This window comes from Vulpes vulpes, chromosome X (genome assembly GCF_048418805.1).
Source record: "Vulpes vulpes isolate BD-2025 chromosome X, VulVul3, whole genome shotgun sequence".
In the NCBI taxonomy this organism is placed as follows: domain Eukaryota; kingdom Metazoa; phylum Chordata; class Mammalia; order Carnivora; family Canidae; genus Vulpes; species Vulpes vulpes.
The window spans coordinates 119711694-119733297 of record NC_132796.1 but is presented as its reverse complement, the minus strand read 5'-3'; the positions used below and the strand labels follow the sequence as shown (position 1 = coordinate 119733297).

Genomic DNA, 21604 nt, shown 5'->3' with positions numbered 1-21604 from the left:
GGTTTATGTAAGTCAATCCTTCATATTTTTAAAAGTTAGCATAAAGTGTTATATTAGTTTCAGGTGTGCCATATGATCATTCTGTAATTCTAAACATTACTATTTGCAATCGATGAGTGTACTCTTAGTTCCTTTTATCTGTTTCACCTGTCTCCCTTCCATTCCTCCCCTCTGGCAACGACCAGTTTGCTCTCTGTATTTAAGAGTCTGATTTCTCTCTCTCTTTTTTTTCTCACTTTGTTAATCTGCTTTGGTTTTAAAATTCCACATATAAGGGAAATCATATGGTATCTGTCTTTATCTGACTTACCTCGTTAGCATTATACCCTCTAGATCCATCCACGTTGTTGCAGTGAGACCTTCAATAAAGTTGGAGGAAAGAGGGATGCCTGGGTGGCTCAGTGGTTGAGCATCTCCCTTAGGCTCAGGGCGTGATCCCAGGGTCCTGGGATGGAGTCCCGCATCAGGCTCCCCGCATGGAGCCTGCTTCTCCCTCTGCCTATGTCTGTCTCTCTGTCTCTCTGTCTCTCTCTGTCTCTCTCTCATAAATTAATAAGATCTTTTCTAAAAAGATAGACGGAATACAAAAAAGAACCTATCCGAGATGAAGAATTCAATACCTGGGATGCAGAGGAACGGACTGGCAATCTGGAAGACAGGGTGATGGAAAGCAACCAAGCTGAACAGCAGAAAGAAAAATGAAGAATAAAAACTGAGAGTGGGTGGAAGGAACTCAGTGACATCATCAAGCAGAACCACATTTGTATTATAGGGGTCCCAGAAGGAGAAGGGAAGAGTGCAGAAAATTTATTTCAAGACATTATTTTCCTTTTAAAAAAGTTACAGCATTCTTAGAGGGTGTGAAGTGATGTCTCATTGCAGTTTTGATTTTCATTTCCTTAAGGACTAATGGTGTTGAGCATCTGTTCATGTGCTTGCTGGCTGTTTCTGGATCTTCTCCTCTTTGGAAAAATGTCTGTGTTCAAGTCTTTTGTCCATTTTAAAATGTGGTCGTCCTTTGGTTGTCGAGTCGTGAGAGCACTTTTTGTATTCTAGATATGAGACCCTTGTCAGATACATGATTTGAAAATATTTCCTCCCATGCTACACATTGTCTTTTCACTCTTGTGCAAGTGTCCCTTCATGCTAAAATTTTAATGAAGTGCAATGTATGTATTTTTGTTTTCTTTCACTGCTTGTGCGTTTGGTGCTATATCTAAGAAACTATTGCCAAACCCAAGGTCATGAAGATTTACCCCGGTGTTTTCTTTCAAGAGTTTTATAGTTTTGTTGTTTATAGCTAAGTCTTTGGTCCATTTTGAGTTGATTTTGTGTGCCATCTGACAGAAGGGCCTAGCTTCCTTCTTTTTGCATGTGCATCCCCAGTTGTCCCAGCACCACTTGTTGAAAAGACTGTTCTTTTCCCACTGGATGGTCTTGGCACCCTTGTTGAAAATCAAGGGCCATGTGTGTATGGGTTCATTTGCGGGCCCTCAATTCTAGTCTGCTGGTCTATATGTCTAGCCTTGTGGCAATACCACACTGTCTTCATTCCTGCAGCTTTGTAGTAAGTTTGATATCGGGAAATGTGAGTCTTCCAACTTTGCTTTTTGTTCTCAAGTTTGCTCTGGTGTTGGGGGTCCTTTGCACTTCTATATGAATTTGAGGATTGCCCTTTCTGCTTCTAAAAATAGGGCATTGGAATTTTGATAGGAATCACACTGACACAGTAGATAAATTGGGAGAGTGTTGCCACTTGAACAATAGGACATATTCTGATCCATGAGCACAATGTGTCTTTTTATTTATTTAGGCCTTTTTTGCCTTCTTTCAACAATGTTCTGTAGACTTCAGTGTAGGACCCTTGCATCTCCTCAGATAAACTTATTTACAAGTACTTTATTCGTCTTGATGCTTTTGTAAAAGGAATATTTTCTTAGCTTCCTGTTCTTGTAAAGTAGGCAGCACACCCAATGTGGGGCTTTACCTGAGTACCTGAGATCAAGAGCCAGATGCTAAACCAACTGAGTCACACAGCACCCCTCTTAGTTTCCTTTTCAGGATGTTCACGGCTAGTATACTGATGGACACACAACTGGATTTTGTGTGCTAAATTCAAGTATTAGCTCTAGTAGCTATTGTAGTGGATTTCTTAGGATTTTTTCATATCTAAGATTCTGTCATCTGCAAATAGTTTTCTTTGTTTTCCACATTTGGTGCGTTTTGTTTCTTTACCTTGACCAATTTCTCCGCCTAGAATGTTCAGTACAATGTTGAATAGAAGTGGCAGGAGTGAACATTTTGACTTGTCCGTGGTCTTAGGGGGATGCTTCAATTATTTTACCATGGAATAGGATAATAGCTGTGCGTTCTTCATAAATGCCCAATTTCAAGTTGAGGAAGTTCCCTTCTAATCCTCATTTTCTGAATGCTTTTCTTCCTGAGACAATACTGGATTTTGTCACATGCATTTTCTGCATCATTTTGTGGTAATCGTGTAGTTTGTTCCTTTCATTTTATTAATGTGTCATATCATGTTGATTTTCATATGTTGCACCGCCTTTACAATCGTGGGATAAATCCCACTTTGCCATGATGTATAATCCTTTTAATTAAAATTCTTTTAATCGAGAAAGCTGCTGGCTTTGGTTTCCTAGTATACGTTTTAAGTTTTTGCATTTATACTTGTAAGGTGTATTGGTCTGCACTTTTCTTGTAGTGTCTTAGTCTCCGTTTGCTATCAGGGTAGTGTTGGCCTCATAGAATGATGTTGGAATTCACTCCCCCCCCTTTATTTTTTGGGAAGGCTTATAGAAAGTTTTATAATGATTTTCCCTTTTAAAACATTTACATTCAGTTAACCAACACCATTAGTTTCAGAGGTAGAGTTCAATAATTCATCAATTACCTATAACACCCGGTGTTCATCATATCATGTGTCCTTCATGTCCACCACCTAATTACCCAATGCCCCACCTCTCCTCCAGTGACTCTGATTTTGTTTCCAAGAGTTAAGAGTCTCTCATGCTTTGTCTCCCTCTGTGTGTGCATAGTGTGTGTGTGTGTGTGTGTGTGTGTGTGTGTGTGTGTATACCACAAGTTCCTTATCCATTCATTTATCAATGGGCATCTTGGTTCTTTCCATAGTTTGGCTATTGTGGACAGTGATGCTGTAGACAATGGGGTGCTTGTGCCCCTTCAGATCATTCCCTTTGTACACATGGGGTAAATACCTACTGGTGCAATTGCTGGGTAATAGGGTAATTCTACTCCTAACTTCTTGAGGATCCTCCATACTGATTTCCAGAGCGGCTGCACCAGCTTGCATTCCCACCAACAGGGTATAATTCTTTAGGCATTTGGTAGAATTCACCAGCAAAGCGAACAAGTCCTGAGCTTTTCTTTGCTCTAAGTTCTTTTTGATGGATTCACTCTCTTTACTTTTTTCATGGGTCTATGGAGAATTTATATTTTCTAGTGAGTCTGTTTTGTTACATTGTGTGTTTCTAGGAATTTGACCTTTTCATGAAACTTTCCTAAATTTTGGTGTACAATTATCCATGGAAATCCCTTGCAATCTTTTTTCTTAATCTCTGCAAGGCTGATAGTAATGTCCCCACTTTCTGATCTTAGTGGGGACATTTCTGATTTTAGTAACCTGAATCTTCTCTCCTTTCCTACTATACTATTGCTTTTATTTTCTTATATTGTAAGGACATATCAGCTTCGTAGGCTTCCATGTGTGTCTTTCCATGTAATGCTACTTGTGCTAACATGAAGGTCCTACCACCTACCAAGTACATTACTGCCAGCTGTATATGGAGAGTCTGGAGAGAAATCAACAAAACTTGGATGATCCACAGAAACTTTGGTTTCCTGCCACGTGAAACGAGGCAGAACTCCATTATTATCTAGACTTCAAGAGTCCCTTTATAAGTAGAGAACTCATATTCAATATTCTTTTTTTTAAATGCAGGTATGGGGGATCCCTGAGTGGCGCAGCGGTTTGGCGCCTGCCTTTGGCCCAGGGCGCGATCCTGGAGACCCGGGATCGAATCCCACGTCGGGCTCCCGGTGCATGGAGCCTGCTTCTCCCTCTGCCTGTATCTCTGCCTCTCTCTCTCTCTCTCTCTGTGACTATCATAAATAAATAAAAATTAAAAAAAAAATAAATGCAGGTATGGTCCTTACCACAGTCTCTTTTACCTTACCTTCGTAAATAGGCACAGGTTTTTGGGAAAGGCTTTGCTGGCGTTTTCTGACCTCCATTTTCCTCACAGGGCCCTGGGCCCGTGGGCTGACTTAGAACTGGACACTTGGTGGGGGACCGGATTTTTCCACTAGAGCTAACATCAGTTTTCTGCTTGCCAGTTCTCATTTTTTTTCACCTTAGAAAAATCAAGTAATATCCCAGCCAGATGTCCCTATATCTAGAACACGGAACACTACTATGTACTCTCTATACTATCTCTCTTGCCGCAGATTCTGGTCAGTCACAGGAGACTGGCCCCACGGGGCCTTGCTGTCCAGTATGGTAACGGTGCCTACCTTGCTCTGCATAGGTTTGTGCCACCATTTGGACTCTGCTTCTGGAGGATCCTGTTGTCTCCATTATTTTTTCCTTTTTTTTTCATTTTAAAAATTTATTTCTTATTGGTGTTCAATTGCCAACATATAGAATAACAGCCAGTGCTCATCCCATCAAGTGCCCCCCTCAGTGCCCATCACCCAGTTACCCCCACCCCCTGCGCACCTCCCCTTCCACCACCCCTAGTTCGTTTCCCAGAGTTAGCAGTCTCTCATGTTCTGTCTCCCTTTCTGTTGTCTCCATTGATTGCCAGTCCCTTGCCAGTATATGTTGCTTCCAACAGTGGTTGACAGAGGAGAGTCGGCACCGGGCCTCTCAACGAAGCTTGTGCCACTACTTCACCAGCACATTCCTTTTTTGAGCAGGGATTTCTCTGCCTCCCAAAGAAACAGAGCCTGGAGTTAGGACATCTGATCTCACATTATATATCACATCTAAAATCCTACTCCCTTGGACCTTCTCACCTATTCTTCAATTTTCTCTGCCTAGGAAGCTCCAGTATTTCCAGGTCATTTGCTGTGGACTGTTGTTGTCCACGCTTATATAATATGTACAGGAGGCTGCTGAGTTGGCCCCTTTAAGGACATCAAACCCTGAGTCACAGCTCTGTGCTCCCACATTAATAAGTGCTCCCCATACCGACTTATATTCTGTTCTCTCTCTTGGGAGTCCAGCATTCTCAAAATCCATTGCACGTATATTATCTCACTTCACGCAAGTACCTGCAAGCCGGGTCCTACAGTTTTCTTCTGAATACAAGGCATTTCCCATCCAAAGTGAACTTCCTTTTTTTCTATTTTGGTGCTTTCTAACCATTCTCACTTATCCTTGTTATTATTTCAAAGGTAATGGAGGTTAACAGAGATTAATGTCGAATGAGTGAAGCAACATCTGTCCCAGTAGGTACCTTAGATGAAGTCTTTGCAGCATCTCCGAGAACAAGAAAGGTACTCTCCAGTAACAAGGGTCAGGGGGTTGCTGTGCCCAGGTGAGGTTTCAGGGGATTCTGGGTATTCAGTATTTCCATGCTCATCACGTTAGTGTGTCTTGGGGTTCCACTATGTCTTTGTCAGATGCACACTTAAATATGGAGACCTGTCAATTCTGTGCATGCAGTCTCCATGCAGCTCTGCCAACCAACAGTTAGAGTCAGGATCCGATGTTCCACCCTCTGCCTTGTGACCGTAGGAGATGAGGCCTCCTTAATCCACTAGGTTAGGGTGACTGACAGGTTAGGCTAGCCCATCAGACACACACACATACACAGACACACGCGTGCGTGCGCCCACGCTACAGAACCAGTTTAGGGCGACTTTTAACCCCTTAACAACTGCTCAGGCTGGAAGGTATCTCAGAGTCTACACAGCCAGCCCCCCAATTCGCCTGCACACCCCAAATGTGATCCTGGTTCACATGGGATCCTTGTGGAGGAGAAGAGATGCATGTCCTAGGCATGTCCGTCCTCTTCAGTGGATGCCTCAGGCATACATGACACCCAAAGAAGGAGAGGGTCCTCCCCCTTCACCTCAAACTGAAGGACACCCGCAATTTCACAGGCATGGGTTAATCTGGGTTTGTGGTTTCACATATAGGCCATCAATCCATGATACCGATAACAATTTCATACTAAGAAGGCAAAGTAGTGCCTCACAGTCACCTTAGAAATGAGAGTCTTCAACTATATCTTACTTAATCTACTGACTCACAGTGCCAGGAGTGGATGATGGGTGGATGGATGGATGGGTGGGTGGGTGGATGAATTATGGATGGAAGGATGAGATAGTGAACAAAATATTAGAATGTAGAGCCAGATATGGCCATATCAGAAGGATGAAGTTGAGTGGTCGATTTGGCTCGGGAGACATGATGTTCATAGAAGAACTAGAGTGTGTTGTTCCAGTGTAAAAGGTCCACAGACACCATGAGATGGTGTGCTTCCAAGTACTTTTCAGGACCATGAGGATGTCATGTGGATTATTCCAAGCAGAACGCCTCAGGATTCATTGGCATCTCTCAGGCAGCATCTAAAGAAGGTGCTTTTGGGCCTGAAGCTTACACAATTTGGAAGGCCCTCTTCTAAACTTATGCAAAATGAGCATGAACGTGAATATTGATTTAGGATGCACAGAAAATTCATAATGTGCTTTAAAAATGATGACTAAATCACTGAAATTCCAATATTGTATGTACACACACACACACACACACAGGTGTATGTGTGCATGTATTTAGACACAACTGTGTAGTTCTACAATCTAAAGTGTTAAGAAGCACAAGTTCAAAGAGGAAGGTACAACGTTTTATTGGGAACAAAAGCAGCTAACTTTTGCAAATTTTACACACACATTCACAGAAATCACATCACCGTGTGAACACTAACATAAGCCTGTGAGTGACAGTTGACTCCCTCTAAGAATAGAAATGCACTCGGGTTCATGTCAGACCAATAGTGCTCATTTTCACATCACATTTTAAAAGCAAACTAGCTTTTCTAACATTTTTTTCCTCAAAAACTCTTACTTTCCGAATGTTACCATCCCCACGTTCAAGTTAAGATAACAATTCATAGGCTTCAGGGTTTATCTTTTAGTTATGCACGTTTCATTGTACCCTGTCAACAGCCACAGGTAACCAAATAGAGGCTTTTCTGTAGCTCATTTCTGACTCCCAGATCCCGGTCCATCTATTGCTCACACAGCCTGGAACGACTTACCAGCCTGCATATATAACTGTCGGAACCTGTCAGGGCTAGCCAGTGAATAAATCAAAAGAGAGCCCTGGCTTGGTAGGAGACAGATGACTGCATCTTAGGGGACACAGTTCCGGAACAAAGTGCATGCTCTCCTACAATGCGTGCCACTTAGATGGGCGCCCAGCAGTGAACCTGGACTCCAGCTAGGTCTAAAATCGCTAAACTGTGTGTCCGATTACTCTAGTTGTCTTCCACAGGGGAATAAGCCACTACATGCAAAGCATCCCATCAGTCAGGAAGACAGCTTGGAGCCTGTTTGTTTTAGGAAACCACTTAGCCACTGAGCAAGAACTGCTTCCCTAAGTGGAATCTCAGGCAAGTGTAGAGGTCACAGTCTTGCCAGGCCAACAAAATGTTCACTGCACGTTGAGATGCCGTTCACTCCCATGTGGACTACATGCAGATGACCAGTCATTAACTTTGGGTTCCAGACGGCTTTTCCAGGAACCATGAGAAGGTAGTGACAGTATATCGCAAACATCCGTGCCGTTGGCTTCACCCCTCAGGGCTTTTCTTCCACACAGATAAGCATGGCAGATCAAATTGAAGGAATTATCCTAAGAACGAATGCACTCATTTACACCTGTGTGAGGTGTCACAGAGAGAGTGAGAAATCCATGTGATGTTTCTGCGAAAACCCATATTACATTTTAAAAGCGATTGTTGCTTCATGTCTGACAGCAGGGCTCTTTCACGTCATAAGAGGTCGTGCGTCCCGTATTTAAAATGTGAAGTGCTGTCCAAAGCAACCTTATGAAAACATCTAGACAATGACACATCCAAGTAAGTAGAGAGAAGTACGACAGTCTGCAGTATTTTTTTTATCAAATTAGTTTGCGAGGCGTTTGGGAACCAGAAACGATGGTGGCCGTGATACGCACAAGTGACACAGATGGATGCAAAATGAACACAGCATGTTGCCGGGGTCTCAAATTTCTAGAACGTATGTACATGGCATAGAGAATGGAAGGATCTCGCATTGCATACAGACAGGGCAATGAGAGGTCTCCCTGCTGCAGTGTGGGCACAGGAGGGCTTACTTATTAGCCTTGCGCCTTGGTGCTGATCTCTTCCGCATTTTCTTTCAGATATTTTTATCAAACAGCTCTTTTTCCCGGTAATGCACGGGTGGGCCCCGTAGGTACTTTTCTTCTGCCTCCTTATAACCTAATCCGTCAAGTGCAGCAATTGAACAAATGATTGCTTCTGGCAGAAGAACTTCCACAACAAAACTGATTTTGTCGTCCCTTGCCAGAGTCAGCCTCTTCCTGTCTGTTTGTAGATTTCTTGTAAATGTCCCACCACAACATCCAACTGGTCTTCATCCTCCAGGTATGTTTCAACGCAGAGATTGTACCCGTTGGAATTCAGAAACAATGTCAGCCACCTGGACTGTTTCTTGCCTTTGAAAATGTCCAGAAGGTGGTGATCGGCCCCTTCCTTTTTCACGATGAAGTCCACGAGCCTCTGGTTGGCTCGGTCCCGAGCAGCCCTCATCCGGTCAGGGAGAATCTTCTTGCGGGGCCTCTTCCCGCCCATGGAGGTCTCCTCAGAATCCTCCAGGTCGGCATAATTGACCTTCGGGAAGTCAGCCTCCAGGTCCCCATCCTGGATGGCTTTCCGAACTGGGTAACTGACGTCAGCAGCATAATAGTCCAAGAAGGAGCCTGCAAAAGACCAAAAACTGAGCCCTTCTCTGTAGTGAGAAATCAGGGAGAAACACCAGTTCACACTTTGCTCGTACACTTTCCTGGCTCTCTTCATCAGTGTTTCTTTCTCTTTGCATTCCAGGGGCTTTAATCTTCGAAGAGGAACTCGAATGCCACTCATTTCAGCGTGCATGTTTGCCTCAATCAAAAGCACCCTTGCAGTCTGCTCTGCTTGGCTGACGCTCTTTACCAACGCTGGCCAAAAGGGGTGATTTTGAAATTTAAACCAGACCATCATTCCTCCTTCAATGGGACTAGGTTCCTATGGAGAAACCGTGCTGGTCAGGTGTCCCATTTCCTGGCTGACATCCTTCTTAATAGCAGTGGTGGGGCTCACAGCCTTTGAGCTGGCCGAAGGTCGAGATTCCTGCAGCCCTTTCTCAAGCTCTTGTACCTGTAGCTTCCTTCTCCTGTTTGCCAGACGGAGTGAACAACGCGGTCTCAGTTTAGGGGCCCTGGAGGAGGCTGCCACACCTTCCAAGCCTGGATCCCAGGGACCCTCTCCTTGGTCCTCAACATTCCCGGAGGAGGCAGAGCGCTCAGAGGAGGCAGCCGGGGTCTGTGCGTGGGTGTCAGGTGCCTCTTCTTTCAGAGCCTCCTCGGGCACAGTGAGGTTGAGACCTGGTGGCGGAGATGGAAGGATGCCTCCATCTTCAGCCCCGGTACCCTCCTCCTTGGCTATGCCATGCGAGGGCCTAACTCTTGAGGTGTCCCTCTTTTCCTTGCCCTCTTTCTCAGCACCATTTTCTGAAAGCGATGGTAAGTTCGGGTGCCTGCTTGAGCTTGGTTAGGACTTTGCTCGCCTTTTCCTTGGAAGGGGAGTGACGGTTGTGTGTGCCTGTGATTGGCCACTGTCTGGGGCGTCAGGTCTCTGAGAACGCACCAGACACGATTTGAGGTTTCTGTGTTTCCTGAGACTCCTCAGTAAGATCCCTTTGGCCTTCCGGTAGTTTTTAAGAGATCGCTTTCTTGGTCCAGTTCGGGACGCTGTAGTGGTCTCTGGATCATCCGATGTTCCTGCTGGGCGTACATCTGCTCTCTCCTTCAGAATCTCCAATGCCACTGTAAGAGCATTTCTGTAAGGCGCTTCCTGTCCTGCTGGGACACTGGCCTTCGAATGGGCTGTTAGCAAAGAGGTAATGGATTCAATCTGAGACTTGTTTAGGATCTTTACGTCTGTGCTTTTCACTTTAATTTTTTCATCTACTGAGAGTATTTCAACTTCTAGAGAAAGTGCTCCTTTCCTCTCATTTCCTGGGGAGACCCCGAATCTAGACAAAACCCTTGCTGGCCACAAGTGGCCTTTCCAATTGCATAGGACATACTCAGCATCCATTGTGATTTGGGTGTCCCCTCAAGAGGTGACTAATAGAGGTTTAGGGTCTGGCCGTCAGACACAGAGGCAAAGCACATCTTCCCTAAAATAATGTCCTTCAGCATGGCTTTTGGCCTCGGGCCACAAAGGGTTTACGGTTTGTGTGTACCGTCCTTCTTCACCTGAGTCTCCCAGGGTCACGGGGACTTGTGATCGGAACGGATTGTATAGGAGAACACTGGAATGTGGAAAAGGATGAGAAGAAAAGCATTAGGAGAAAAAATTCCTTTTGTGAACGTAGAAGAACATCGGTCAATGAGAATTGAAGGGAGATAAAACAAAGAACTACAAAGAGTGTGTGTGTCAGATAGGGGGGTAAATACAAGGCAAGTATCGGGGAACATACAGAAGATACCTGAGGAGTTTTTTAACCTTCCATACCCAACTTCTTGCCCTGCTTGTTGCCACTCCCTATTAAAGAGCATCTGTGTGGGTAGGCGGGTGTCATATTCCAAATCTCATTTGTGTTATTAGCCGTCTTGTGCCTTTTGTGCTCCCTGGGGCTCATCCTGGGGGAATGCTTCACTCGGGCCTTATTTTCTGGGGGGCACTGATGCCACCCTGTGCACCCAAGGAAGCCAGGGACAATCTCCAGCCTATAGATACTGAACACCAGCAGCCCAATCTTGGGTTCAAGAGCATGAGCTTAGAACCCAGAGGTTCACCAAGATCATCCTGGTGGTTACTGGTGCCATCCTTCATAAGGATTGCTACAGGCATGGGCCATTGGCTGTGACCTGCCCTTTTGCATTGCACTACGGTGGCTCAAAAGGCTATTGCTCACCCCCCTCCCCGCCCCCAGCGCTACATTTCGGAAAGAGATGGCTGTAGAGCGAAAAGCGGAATAAGCCACACTCCAAATGTCAACATGAAATGACTGTAAGTGAAATGTTTAGTAAAATAAGAACATCTTACAAAACACCACGTAGATCGAGGGAGGCATGAGTCTATTTGCAGCAACTGATGGTTCACACGTTCCAACTGCTTGTCCTGCAGACCCTTTCCTCTGCTCTGTGCCTCTGAGGTGCACAGTCCTTTCAGGGATCAAATGGCCTCAAATGTAGATACCCAGGATGTACGTACCTCTAATGTTTTTTTTTTTTCGTACCTCTAATGTTAATCTAGAAAATTGGAAAGCCAGATGGGAAATTAAGCCAATGAAATGGGGATGGAGTCATCATTTTCCCTTCCCCAACTCTGGAATACAGGCTATTCTGAAACAGAAATGTTAGTTACATCTCATTTGGAATGTAGACCTGTCTCTCTGCTTCCTTCTTTTGCATTTCAAAAATATTGCCACATTAACCTGTTTAGTTTAGGCTATTCCTCCTTTTTCAGAACCATGGTGACTATGGCTTTCATAATAGCCTTTTTGTCCGTCTTAAATGCAAGGATTTAATAGTAGGAGCGGTTGTGTGTGTGTGTGTGTGTGTGTGTGTGTGAAACAAAAATGGTGTCTATTATGTAAGTGTGTGTTGGTGTTTCTAACGTAAAATTGTGAAGAGAAAAACCATGCAGAGGGGTATACACGGGGGGCAATACATTATAGATGCTTACTGTCAACATGATGGTATGAGGGTTCAGCGCACGTTCCCAGTGCGCCATATACACACGCGTGCACATATTGCCTAGGACTGTATTTCTTCACTCAAGAGCAGTATGGGATCGCTATCTCGTGGGAATCTGATTTTTTGCATCAGTTTTGTGAATCACTTGTTGCAATGCGGTTTCCCTGACATTTAAAAACTTCATTTAAATACATTTCAAGCTTTTAGATGTGTCATGCAGAAAATGCAGTTGTTCTCTCAATCCCCCTTCCCACCCGTCAAGAAATACCTGTTAATGGGTTCTACTTTTCCACATATACTGCTCAGTTATGTATCACAGTTCGCTTACAGATTTTAGTTCATCCAGTATCGGTTTCAAATGGTACGTTTTGATTTACAACAGATTATTTCCCTAAGAAAATGCGTGTAAGCAGGACATTGTTCACACATTCTCCTAGCTACAATATGAAACATATGATGACTAATGACACAGACTTTGGGCCAAGCCTGCACAAACCTTTTCTTGCCAGAATGTATGATCAGGCAGGTATTGTGTCCTCTGCTTTACAGAACTCAGTGTACTGGCTCTTAGATCACGGGTGTTGGGTGAGGACACAGAACAGAGAGGAGAAGGAAAAACAGGTAACTTAACCAACTGCAGTCTCCCTGCAGCAGGATCTGCCAGTCTCTCACACAGAACAGGAGTGCCTGAGTCACCTGAGCTCCAAACAGACCCCCAAGACACACACACACTCACAGGTAATACACAAACTCAGAGTGATGAGGTTAGAGACGCAGGATGCCTGATATTGATGTATGGAATCCATGCTTTCTGCTTCACACATGCATGCAAATGTTGTTGCTGCCAGGGCAGGGGTTCTTTCCAGCTTCCCTCAGTTCCTTATCTTGGAAATACACATGGATAATCTAAAATGCTATTTACGATTATAAAGTAGGAAAACCGTTAAGGATCAGTAAGCTGATCACCCAGAAGGAATGCGAACTGCAAATATAGAGTCTCGCACTTTTAAATTCTGTTTAAACCTATTTTCTATAAGATATTAGAAAGGGCTTTAAAAACCATAGCACCTATTTGAATATTCTCTCCCATTCCCGTTTGTGTATATCTGTTCAACAACGAAGCACTTTAATGGAGTAGCTTGCAGCGGACAACCAAAATATCCATTGCAATCATTTTGTCCGGTTACCAAAACGATGCATCCTTGAGAGACGCAGTCAGAAGGAAAGGGTTTTGAAGGGAAATATAAAATCCTCCATGGCCTACTCACCATATGCTTTGGCCCACTGTCCAAACATCTTCCATTTAAGGGTTGGCACATAATGTTGCAGATGATTTCCTTATTTTTTAATCCTAACAGGAGCACAGCTCTCTTCTCTCCCTCTAAGGGAGCATCCAGGTGGGTGTGTAGACAGACACATGGCAGTTGGACAGAAAGAGGGACAGAGAGAGGGAATTATATGTAAATGTTGATCCTCTTCTTCACACCAGGAACAAGTATTAAAAATAGAACCATGAATGACACTGAAGTAACTATTAAAGTGACCCCCAATCCTGGAGGGCTTGGAACTGAACATGTATCCACAATTCTAGTTTACAATCATACCAAACATGCCTGCCCATTTAAAATGAATAGAATAAGACAGAAGGGGAATCATAGAAGTAACAACTCCACAATTTGTAACTTCAGGGTAAATTCCAGACCATCAAGAAATAGAACCCTCAGATGAACCAGCTTCAATTTTTTTTAACTTGGCCATTTTATTTTATTTATTTTTTATTTATGATAGTCACACACCGAGAGAGAGAGAGGCAGAGACACAGGCAGAGGTAGAAGCAGGCTCCATGCACTGGGAGCCCGACGTGGGATTCGATCTTGGGTGTCCAGGATCGCGCCCTGGGTCAAAGGCAGGCGCCAAACCGCTGCGCCACCCAGGGATCCCCCAGCTTCAATTTTTAAGTCCTGCTGTTAACTCTAGTCCGTTGGCTCCTTGGCTAAGGAATGAGAGACCGTGGTGGCAACCAATATTTCTTTCTCCAATCAATGGCCATGACTTTTGGAAGGATGATTTTGGAAGCTTTGTTCCTTAACTCCTTTCCCTGTTGAGGGCTGTGATCACTTCCAAGCAAAAACAAAAACAATCCTCTGAACCTGTTGTGTCAAAACAAAGGCACTGTCATTGATAGGACTCCTGCACCGGTCCACTCCCCAGAGTTAGGAGTTCTCCCTTTTGGCTATAAAGGCACATTTCATGCAATTTCACTTAGAGAGAAAACACGTTCTTGCCTACTGTTACGCCTTTCCACTGCCCCATGAATCCAGCATGAACTTTCCACATGTCAAAGTTTTTAACCACATTCCATTTGTAGAGCAACTGAGTAGGAATCGCATCTTCAGACCTTTCCCTTATGTTGCTCACTAGCCTCATAAACTCATAGAGGTCACACCTATTTGCAAATGTGGACCATTTTTGTATAAACATTTCAATGGCAAGTAGCGCAGACTGAAAACTCGTGAACCGCCCTCAGTTCTATCAAAGAACTGAAAAACCTAGGCTTGCTTCCCACCTACAAATGATCAGCTACAACACTAAAAACACCTATACATTCAAATTGCCAAACTATGCTCCCCATTTTCCCTTAAGAAAGAAGGAACCACAGCAACTATGCTTGCAGGCACACACCATCAAGAGCTCTAGACCTGCCCAGAGGAGCAGAAGCATGAGTGCTTGTGCAAAGGACTACACAAACATCAGGGTTCCGCTCAGGGCCTTATTTTAAGACTAGAGTGACTTCTGTCCCATTCCTTTAGCAAACTCAGGTGGTTTCTCCCATCAAGCAGGCCAATTTTCTTCCAGAGATTCTCTGTTACCCCTGCAGTCACTGTTACCTGCCACAGGGAGACCTCCACTTCCCTCTCTAACAGTCATGAAATCATGCACAGCCTTAGGACTGAAAAAGTCAAGGGCATCCTGGTCTTTCCTGCAGGCGAGACTTCCATCATAACTGATATCCAGGCGAGTGGACAAAGTGTGTATTTCAGAACCTATTAATTTCCCTGTGTCGGGCACAAGGAGAAAAAGGTGCCCTAATTCACAAGACAACTCACTGCATCGTAGCTTGTCATAATGGCATTGGATGTCTGCCAGGTGCTTGCTACCCATAGGAATAGACTAACAAACCGAAAATCTAAGCCAATAAGGGCATGTTATGCATCCAACACAAGGACTGATGCAGACCTTCATGTGCTGACAGAGGAAAAAATTTCATTCACCCCCCCCCCCACAAAAAAAACATATCTAGAGACCAGTGAAGCGCAAATATTACGCTTTCCCTAAGGCACACATTCACATGAGAGCAACGGTGTCTACTTCATCTTTGGATACAAAAGACAGGTCAATGCAAGAGAAGAGTCCAGAATGATAAACAGAAATGTCATGGCACTGTTGAATTGGCAAGAGAGGAAGGAAAGGGACAGAAGTGGGTGGTGAGGGTAGGCATCATTTCTCAAATGTTTTAAAACATTACACGGAGGACACATTTATGTGTACATAGGCACCGACACCTTACTTTGCAAAGATTCTCAGGTGATATGAAATTAAATCCTGGATGTAAGTGAACAAAAAGCAGGCAAGCAAAACAGTACCAACCATTGCATAGAAAGCAAAGCAAATACATTGGAAATGTCTTTGAGGTAGATTTTCTATGGATCAAAGGAAATGTTCATTATTAAAATGTATATATTTAACCACAGAAGATATACTGTACTGCAGTCCAAGAAGAGGGAAGGGCTGCTGAATGTGTGAAGGAACAATAGGCAACAATGTTCCAAAATAAAGAAAAATATCAGATGGTGTATTGATATGCCAACCTGCAAGTATAATATATTCCCTCCCTCTCCCAGCTCTCCCTCTCCTCCTCTCTCTCTAACATTCACACACACACACACACACACACACACACACACACACACACACACAGGTCTAGGCTCATCATAGTAAAACTGCTAGAGCCCAGTGGGAAAAGAACAGCTCTAAAAGCAAAGAGGGAAGACCAGCATGACTTTTGGGCAACACTCTCTTCCTTTTTCTATGAAAGAGAGCTTGAGTTATTTGGAGATCAAAAAAGAAAAAAAAAGAACAATTGAGGAATGACACAAGAGTGTCATGACAGGAAGAGTGGGCACTTGTAGTTCCAGAGAACCCAACGGAGAATACAGTGGTTCTGAGAAGCTGTGATGTCTGAAGAGGAGACCTCAGAGTGTGGGCTCCGACGGTCTGGTGGAGATGTTTCTTAGATCATGTGTGTGTCAGCTACTCAGACTGAGCACAATATCATCCCCTAGGCTACACAGGGTCACATTAGATCTTCCAATCCTACCCATTTGCCTCATTTGCTACTTCTTTTGCTCTCTCATTTCACACACATTATAACTGGACTACAAGTCAGTGCATGTGAGTCAACGTACATCTTTAAGGGTTCACACTCATCAAGCAGAGGTACATGATGAGGAATATTTGGGGATATCTGCTTTCAAGAAGTCAGGTAACAATGCCCTCGGGCAATGGTGTCACCTTAGGACAGCAGAAAGGGGCCCTGGTGTGACAGAGTTATTCAGTCACCTAAACTCCCCAGCCCCAAGAGAAGCTGCCATCCACTCTGATAAAACAGGAGGGATTAGAGCTCTTCAAGTCCAACTGAAAACCACACACTGGCAACACACAAACACACAACTAACACATTGATAGCAGACACTGACTAGTCCGATGTTTCTACGGTTACTCCATCTCTCCAGTCTGTAAATATCCTTGTTAAATGTTTCTTCTGTCTCCAGGAAAGAATGGCTTACCCCAGTTGTCGTGGAAACCAGAATGTCATCAGAAACGGTCTTCCTGATGTTCGCTTGCTCTGGAAACCAGGAAGTACTAATACCTCCTCAGATGCCGAGCGTTGATCGTGGTCTCTGTCAATTACACCCTGACCAATCCAGTGAATGAATGAATGAGATTGTGAGTGAATGAATGAATGAAACATTGAAGACAATATCTGATGGTCTCAGAAAAGGCATTGAGGGCAGGGGAGATTTGCAAAATGGGTTATGGAAGAAATAAAGTGGAAAGATAACAGCTTGTGTCTTCCCTTCACACACACACACGCTTAGGATCCAGGTTCCGTTAAGGACCTCCTTTCAACGTGCCAAGACACATGAGGCCGTGTGTGTTTGTGTGGGTGGGATTCAAGGACTCTCAGTCAATTAAAAATGACCCAAGAGGAGAAGACGTGTCAGGACAAAGGCCCTGGATGTAAGAGGTCCATTTGCCTTAACTAGAAACTCGGGTTGCAACAAGACCAAATGACCCTCAGTGTACCCTTGGATAACTGTGTACTGACAAGGTTTTCAGGACACCAGTGGTTCCTGGGAAGAGAGGCGAGTCCCCAGAAATGTCCCTGATGGAGGACAATAGGGAGATAGAGATGAGCCTCTCACATTTGGGATGTGCGCTCACCTTGTACTGCCGCAACCACACTGCCAATGAAGGCTATGCCCAGAGGTAGGGCTCCTCTCAGAAGGGCACACAGCGCACACTTCCTCTCTCATAGTCATCTACATTAGGGGACAGAGGTGTCCTGTGACGTAGCTCTTGTTTCCTGTTAAGGAGCTCCAGGCAATTCTTCTGTGGCCAGTCCTGGGCAGTGTGATGTGCTGGAAACAGGCTTTCGGGAGGGGAGATTGCAGTTCCGGGCTCCAGGGTTTTCCTATTTCCATGTTGTAAGTAGTTCCATTATGGCCGAATTCAAACCACTGACACGATGTCTCCGAGTGCTGATTTGGCAAGTGATGCCCCAAACCAGCCCTCACAAGGTGACGGTTCCAGACAGACCCAGCACAGCCCTGGACCCCAGATTCCAGAGCCAGACAAAGCCCTCTCATTCTACGTGCAATCCAGGAGAGCAGGGCAAGCTGGACTTTTCATAGAACTGTGTGCCACCTGAATGAAGTCTTTCGAAATGTTCTTGGTGAAGAGGAGAGGAAGAGGCATACCAAGAGCTTCCATGTATGTAGCCTATGTAGTTTTAGGGGTGGGAAAATAGTGGGAAGCATCCACGGCCAATCTTTTCAAATCAGAGATGCTTTCTGAAAGACCAACTCTATCCCCTTAATGTTAGACATTCTAGGGGCGTTAACAGCTATTGCTAGGCTTTGGTTTGCAATTCCTAGTGGCTAATAATATTGAGCATATTACCATGTGACTTTTGGCCATTTGTTTATCTTCCTTCAGGAAATATGTACTCAGATCTCTTTCCCATCCTTATTTGTTTTTAAATTTGGACAGAACATAAAGACTCCTAACTCTGGGAAACGAACTAGGGGTGGTGGAAGGGGAGGAGGGCGGGTGTTGGAGGGGAATGGGTGACGGGCACTGAGGTGGACACTTGACAGGATGAGCACTGGGTGTTTTTCTGTATGTTGGTAAATTGAACACCAATAAAAATTAATTTAAAAAATAAATAAATAAATTTGGTTGGAGTTGTAAGGGTTCTTTCTGTACTCTGGTTGCTAGACTCTCTCTAGACATATGATTTGCAGGGAGAACCCTGGGTGGCTCAGCGGTTTGGTGCCTGCCTTTGGCCCAGGGCATGATCCTGGGGTCCTGGGATGGAGTCCCACGTCAAGATCCCTGCATGGAGCCTGCTTCACCCTCTGCCTGTGTCTCTGCCTCCCTCTTTCTCTCCGTGACTCTCATGAATAAATACACATAATTCCTTTTAAAAAATCATATGGGCAGCCCGGGTGGCTGAGCGGTTTAGCGCCAACTTCAGCCCTGGGCATGATCCTGGAGACCTAGGATCGAGTCCCACATCAGGCTCCCTGCATGGAACCTGCTTGTCCCTCTGCCTGTGTCTCTGCCTCTCTCTCTCTCCTCTCTGTGTATTCTCATGAATAAATAAAGAACATCTTTTTTAAAAAGACATATGATTTGACAATGTTTTCTCCCATCTTTAGGATATCTTGCAGTTTTTTTTTGAGTGAAAAATCCACTTTAATAATCCAGCTTCAGCTCAGCTGACAACTTCTCAAGTGTAAGAGAAGTCTTTCCAAGTGGCCTCAATCCACTAAGAGGTTATGGCTCAGAGAAGGGAACAGCTCAAAGAAGCCCTTGAAGAGGCTGGTGGTCTGGAGGACTCCTGAGGTGCAGGCGGTTTCCCGGATAGAGTGCATGGCCAGCTGGGGGCTGCCTAATTCCAGAACCCACAGGCCCAGCCTAGAAGCCAAGATAGGTCCAATGGTGGTCCCACAGGGAGAGTCATTCCACACCATGAGATCCTGCAGGGGGACCCGACACTATTGGCCACCTCTCGGATCAGGGCCTCGGAAACCGCATTCGAGGCATAGTGCTCCTTGCTGTTCACCTTGATCACAGGGCCCTTGGTTTTTTTTTTTTTTTACACACGGCAAATGCTTTATTTTCATATTAACATGTACACAAGCATTAAAACACAGAACATGAAGAGAGATCCCACGGCCCTGTTTGTCAAAGCAGGTACAAGGTATTTTAAGTCTCCTTAACTCCAAACTCTCAAATGGGAAAACCACCTTAGAGACAGGGGTGAGGCAACATGTTGGGGAAGAGCCTGTCGCTGCATGAGAGCCCAGGGCTGGGGTCTCCAGACATCCTCCCTTGCAGGATGAAGGGAGCAGGGCTAGGGTGGCTGGGGGAAAAGTCTTTCCCTTTGAAGAAATCAGTTAAAGCTACATCAATTTGTTTCTTAAGCACTCAAATTTACTGGAGGAATGCAAGAATTGGCAAGATCTGAGATTCACCCAACTTCTGTGGTAACAAGTCCCTTGGTTCCTATGCTCGGGGGAGCCGATCAGCATCAGCTGAGTGTACTTTCAGCCCGAGTCTCATCCTAAACCCGCTCCAGGTTTTGTCCCAGCCAACTGCATCATCTCTAACAATCTTCTGAAACCAGAGGAGTTCTGCTCTTTAATCCAAATCCCTCTCTGCCACTGATGCTCTAGGCCCAGGTAGTCATTCTGAATCATCAACATATTGAAAGGAGTTATCTCTTCTGAGAAAACGAACTTTTTCCCAGGCTCTGGAAACTGACTTTTGGAAAGATGTATTAAAATAGGAGGACATTCTTTAAAAGGCACAACGACAACTTGGAACTCTGGGGAAATCTACTGCAATAACCCCTTGGCTGGTTTTTTCCTTAGCTGTCAAGAGCCAAGGCATACAAGACAAGCATCCCTCCTAGACAGTCAGGAGTGAGAGTAAATACACGGTTATCAATGAGGGTAAGCCATCCCCTGTAGTTGGCTGTTTTCCATCAGAAAATGTGATCATTCCCTTCTCGCTTTATAGTATAATTTATGTCCAGTCAATTTGGTTTTGAATGGGTTGACATTTTTCTTAGCCATATAAAGTCATGACACTCTTCTCTATTATGTTTTACAGGCAGGAGCTTCATCATGAATACTCTCAGCAGTTTCTAACTTTGTTTCAAGAGTTGGCTATCGATATACAGAAAACCAAGGAAGAAGAAGAAAAACTCACTGTTGGTATCAGGCTCAGCTTTATAGTGAATGTATTGTAACCAAGTGCCAAGCAGGAATGCTGAGCCCGGCCACAGCTGAGACCCGTAGATTTGAGCCAGAGCCCTGTTTCCATTCATTGCTGGCTATGTGGTTGGGCCCTGATGATGGAGAAATGCAGGGGCGTACAGGCACACATCCTACTCACAGAAGCCCTTGGTCTTTACCTCCTCTCTCGGTTGGGATTCCTGCAGTTCCAAGTGACAGGCACTTCCCAGAGTACCATAGAAGGATGTCCTGGTCTGTCTGAAGAAGCCAGAGGGAGTTTTGCACCAGGTGTAGCGGGATGAGGCTGGGGAAAGGTTGCTGAAGCAGTACCATCCGGGCTCTGCCTCTGTCCTCTAAAAGGCGCCTCCACGGGATCAGCATGATAGCATCTTTAATCCCAGATCCAGCCCCAGGTGAACTGAGATAAGCTTTCCCCATAGGTCTGGCAGGAACGTCCCCGGGACTCTCCCAATCATCTAGTTTCAATTGATTGCTCATTCCTAAACGAATCACTGAGCTCAGGGCATGGTTCACCCTAAATGGACTGGCCCATGTCACATTTAGGAATAAGGATGGTGGTGGAGATGTTGCTCTTTGAGGGCAGAGGAGAAGGCCTGGAACTGTTTCTTGAGGGTGGGCCAGTGAATGGACAAGGGAGAGATGGCTGCCAGGCCACATTCCGGTCCAACATGGGTGGGTGTCATAACAATAACAAATTTACATGAGAGTAGTTGTACTCATGGTTGTGGGTGCGTCTGAGCAGCTGCAAGTTGGATTTTCCAGGGTTGAGCTGAGGTTAGCCATGCACCTCTACAGAGTGAGAAGGGGCCAAGGCATATAAGCAAAGGTGGAGGTTTGACCATTGACCATGGATTTAGCTGGAAAGCGGGAAAAATCAGGCCAGGGGTGGAGACAGGGGATGGTGAAAAGCATTCCCTTCAATGGATGTGGGATCCTGGTAGGGTACTGAGCTGTGTGTAGCATGAAAGGGAGTGAGCCACACACGCAGGGAGGTAGAGAGGTT

General features: G+C 44.9%; 2 protein-coding genes across 4 annotated transcripts in view; one reads left to right on the top strand and one right to left on the bottom strand.

Moving 5' to 3' along the window:
* The window catches only part of LOC140596087 (synaptonemal complex protein 3-like), a 38600-nt gene extending 21484 nt beyond the window's left edge, over window positions 1–17116 (top strand). Inside the window, exons 8-9 of the mRNA XM_072743477.1 lie at window positions 12542–12613; window positions 16825–17116. Of these exons, the coding sequence (XP_072599578.1) occupies window positions 12542–12613; window positions 16825–16944 (192 nt within the window). The 3' untranslated portion in view covers window positions 16945–17116. The remainder of the gene's footprint in view (window positions 1–12541; window positions 12614–16824) is intronic.
* On the bottom strand, window positions 6872–16828 carry LOC140596091 (PWWP domain-containing DNA repair factor 4-like). Of its 3 annotated transcripts, none has more exons than XM_072743484.1 (2): window positions 13261–16828; window positions 6872–10602 (listed from the first exon to the last, which is right to left on the bottom strand). In XM_072743484.1, the coding sequence occupies exon 2, from the start codon at window positions 9285–9287 to the stop codon at window positions 8598–8600; it is 690 nt and encodes a 229-aa protein (XP_072599585.1). In that variant the 5' UTR covers window positions 9288–10602; window positions 13261–16828; the 3' UTR covers window positions 6872–8597. The 3 variants fall into 3 exon arrangements, 2 of the variants coding, with proteins under 2 accessions (XP_072599585.1, XP_072599586.1); XM_072743485.1 differs by having other exon boundaries at window positions 6872–10171; window positions 13261–13593; XR_011998124.1 differs by lacking the exon at window positions 6872–10602 and adding an exon at window positions 11528–11545 and having other exon boundaries at window positions 13261–13593.
* Window positions 17117–21604: the final 4488 nt, after the last annotated feature.

Bases quoted from the DNA above. Each gene is read 5' to 3' on its own strand.
- LOC140596091 (XM_072743484.1), bottom strand. From the start codon at position 9,287: ATGATGGTCTGGTTTAAATTTCAAAATCACCCCTTTTGGCCAGCGTTG.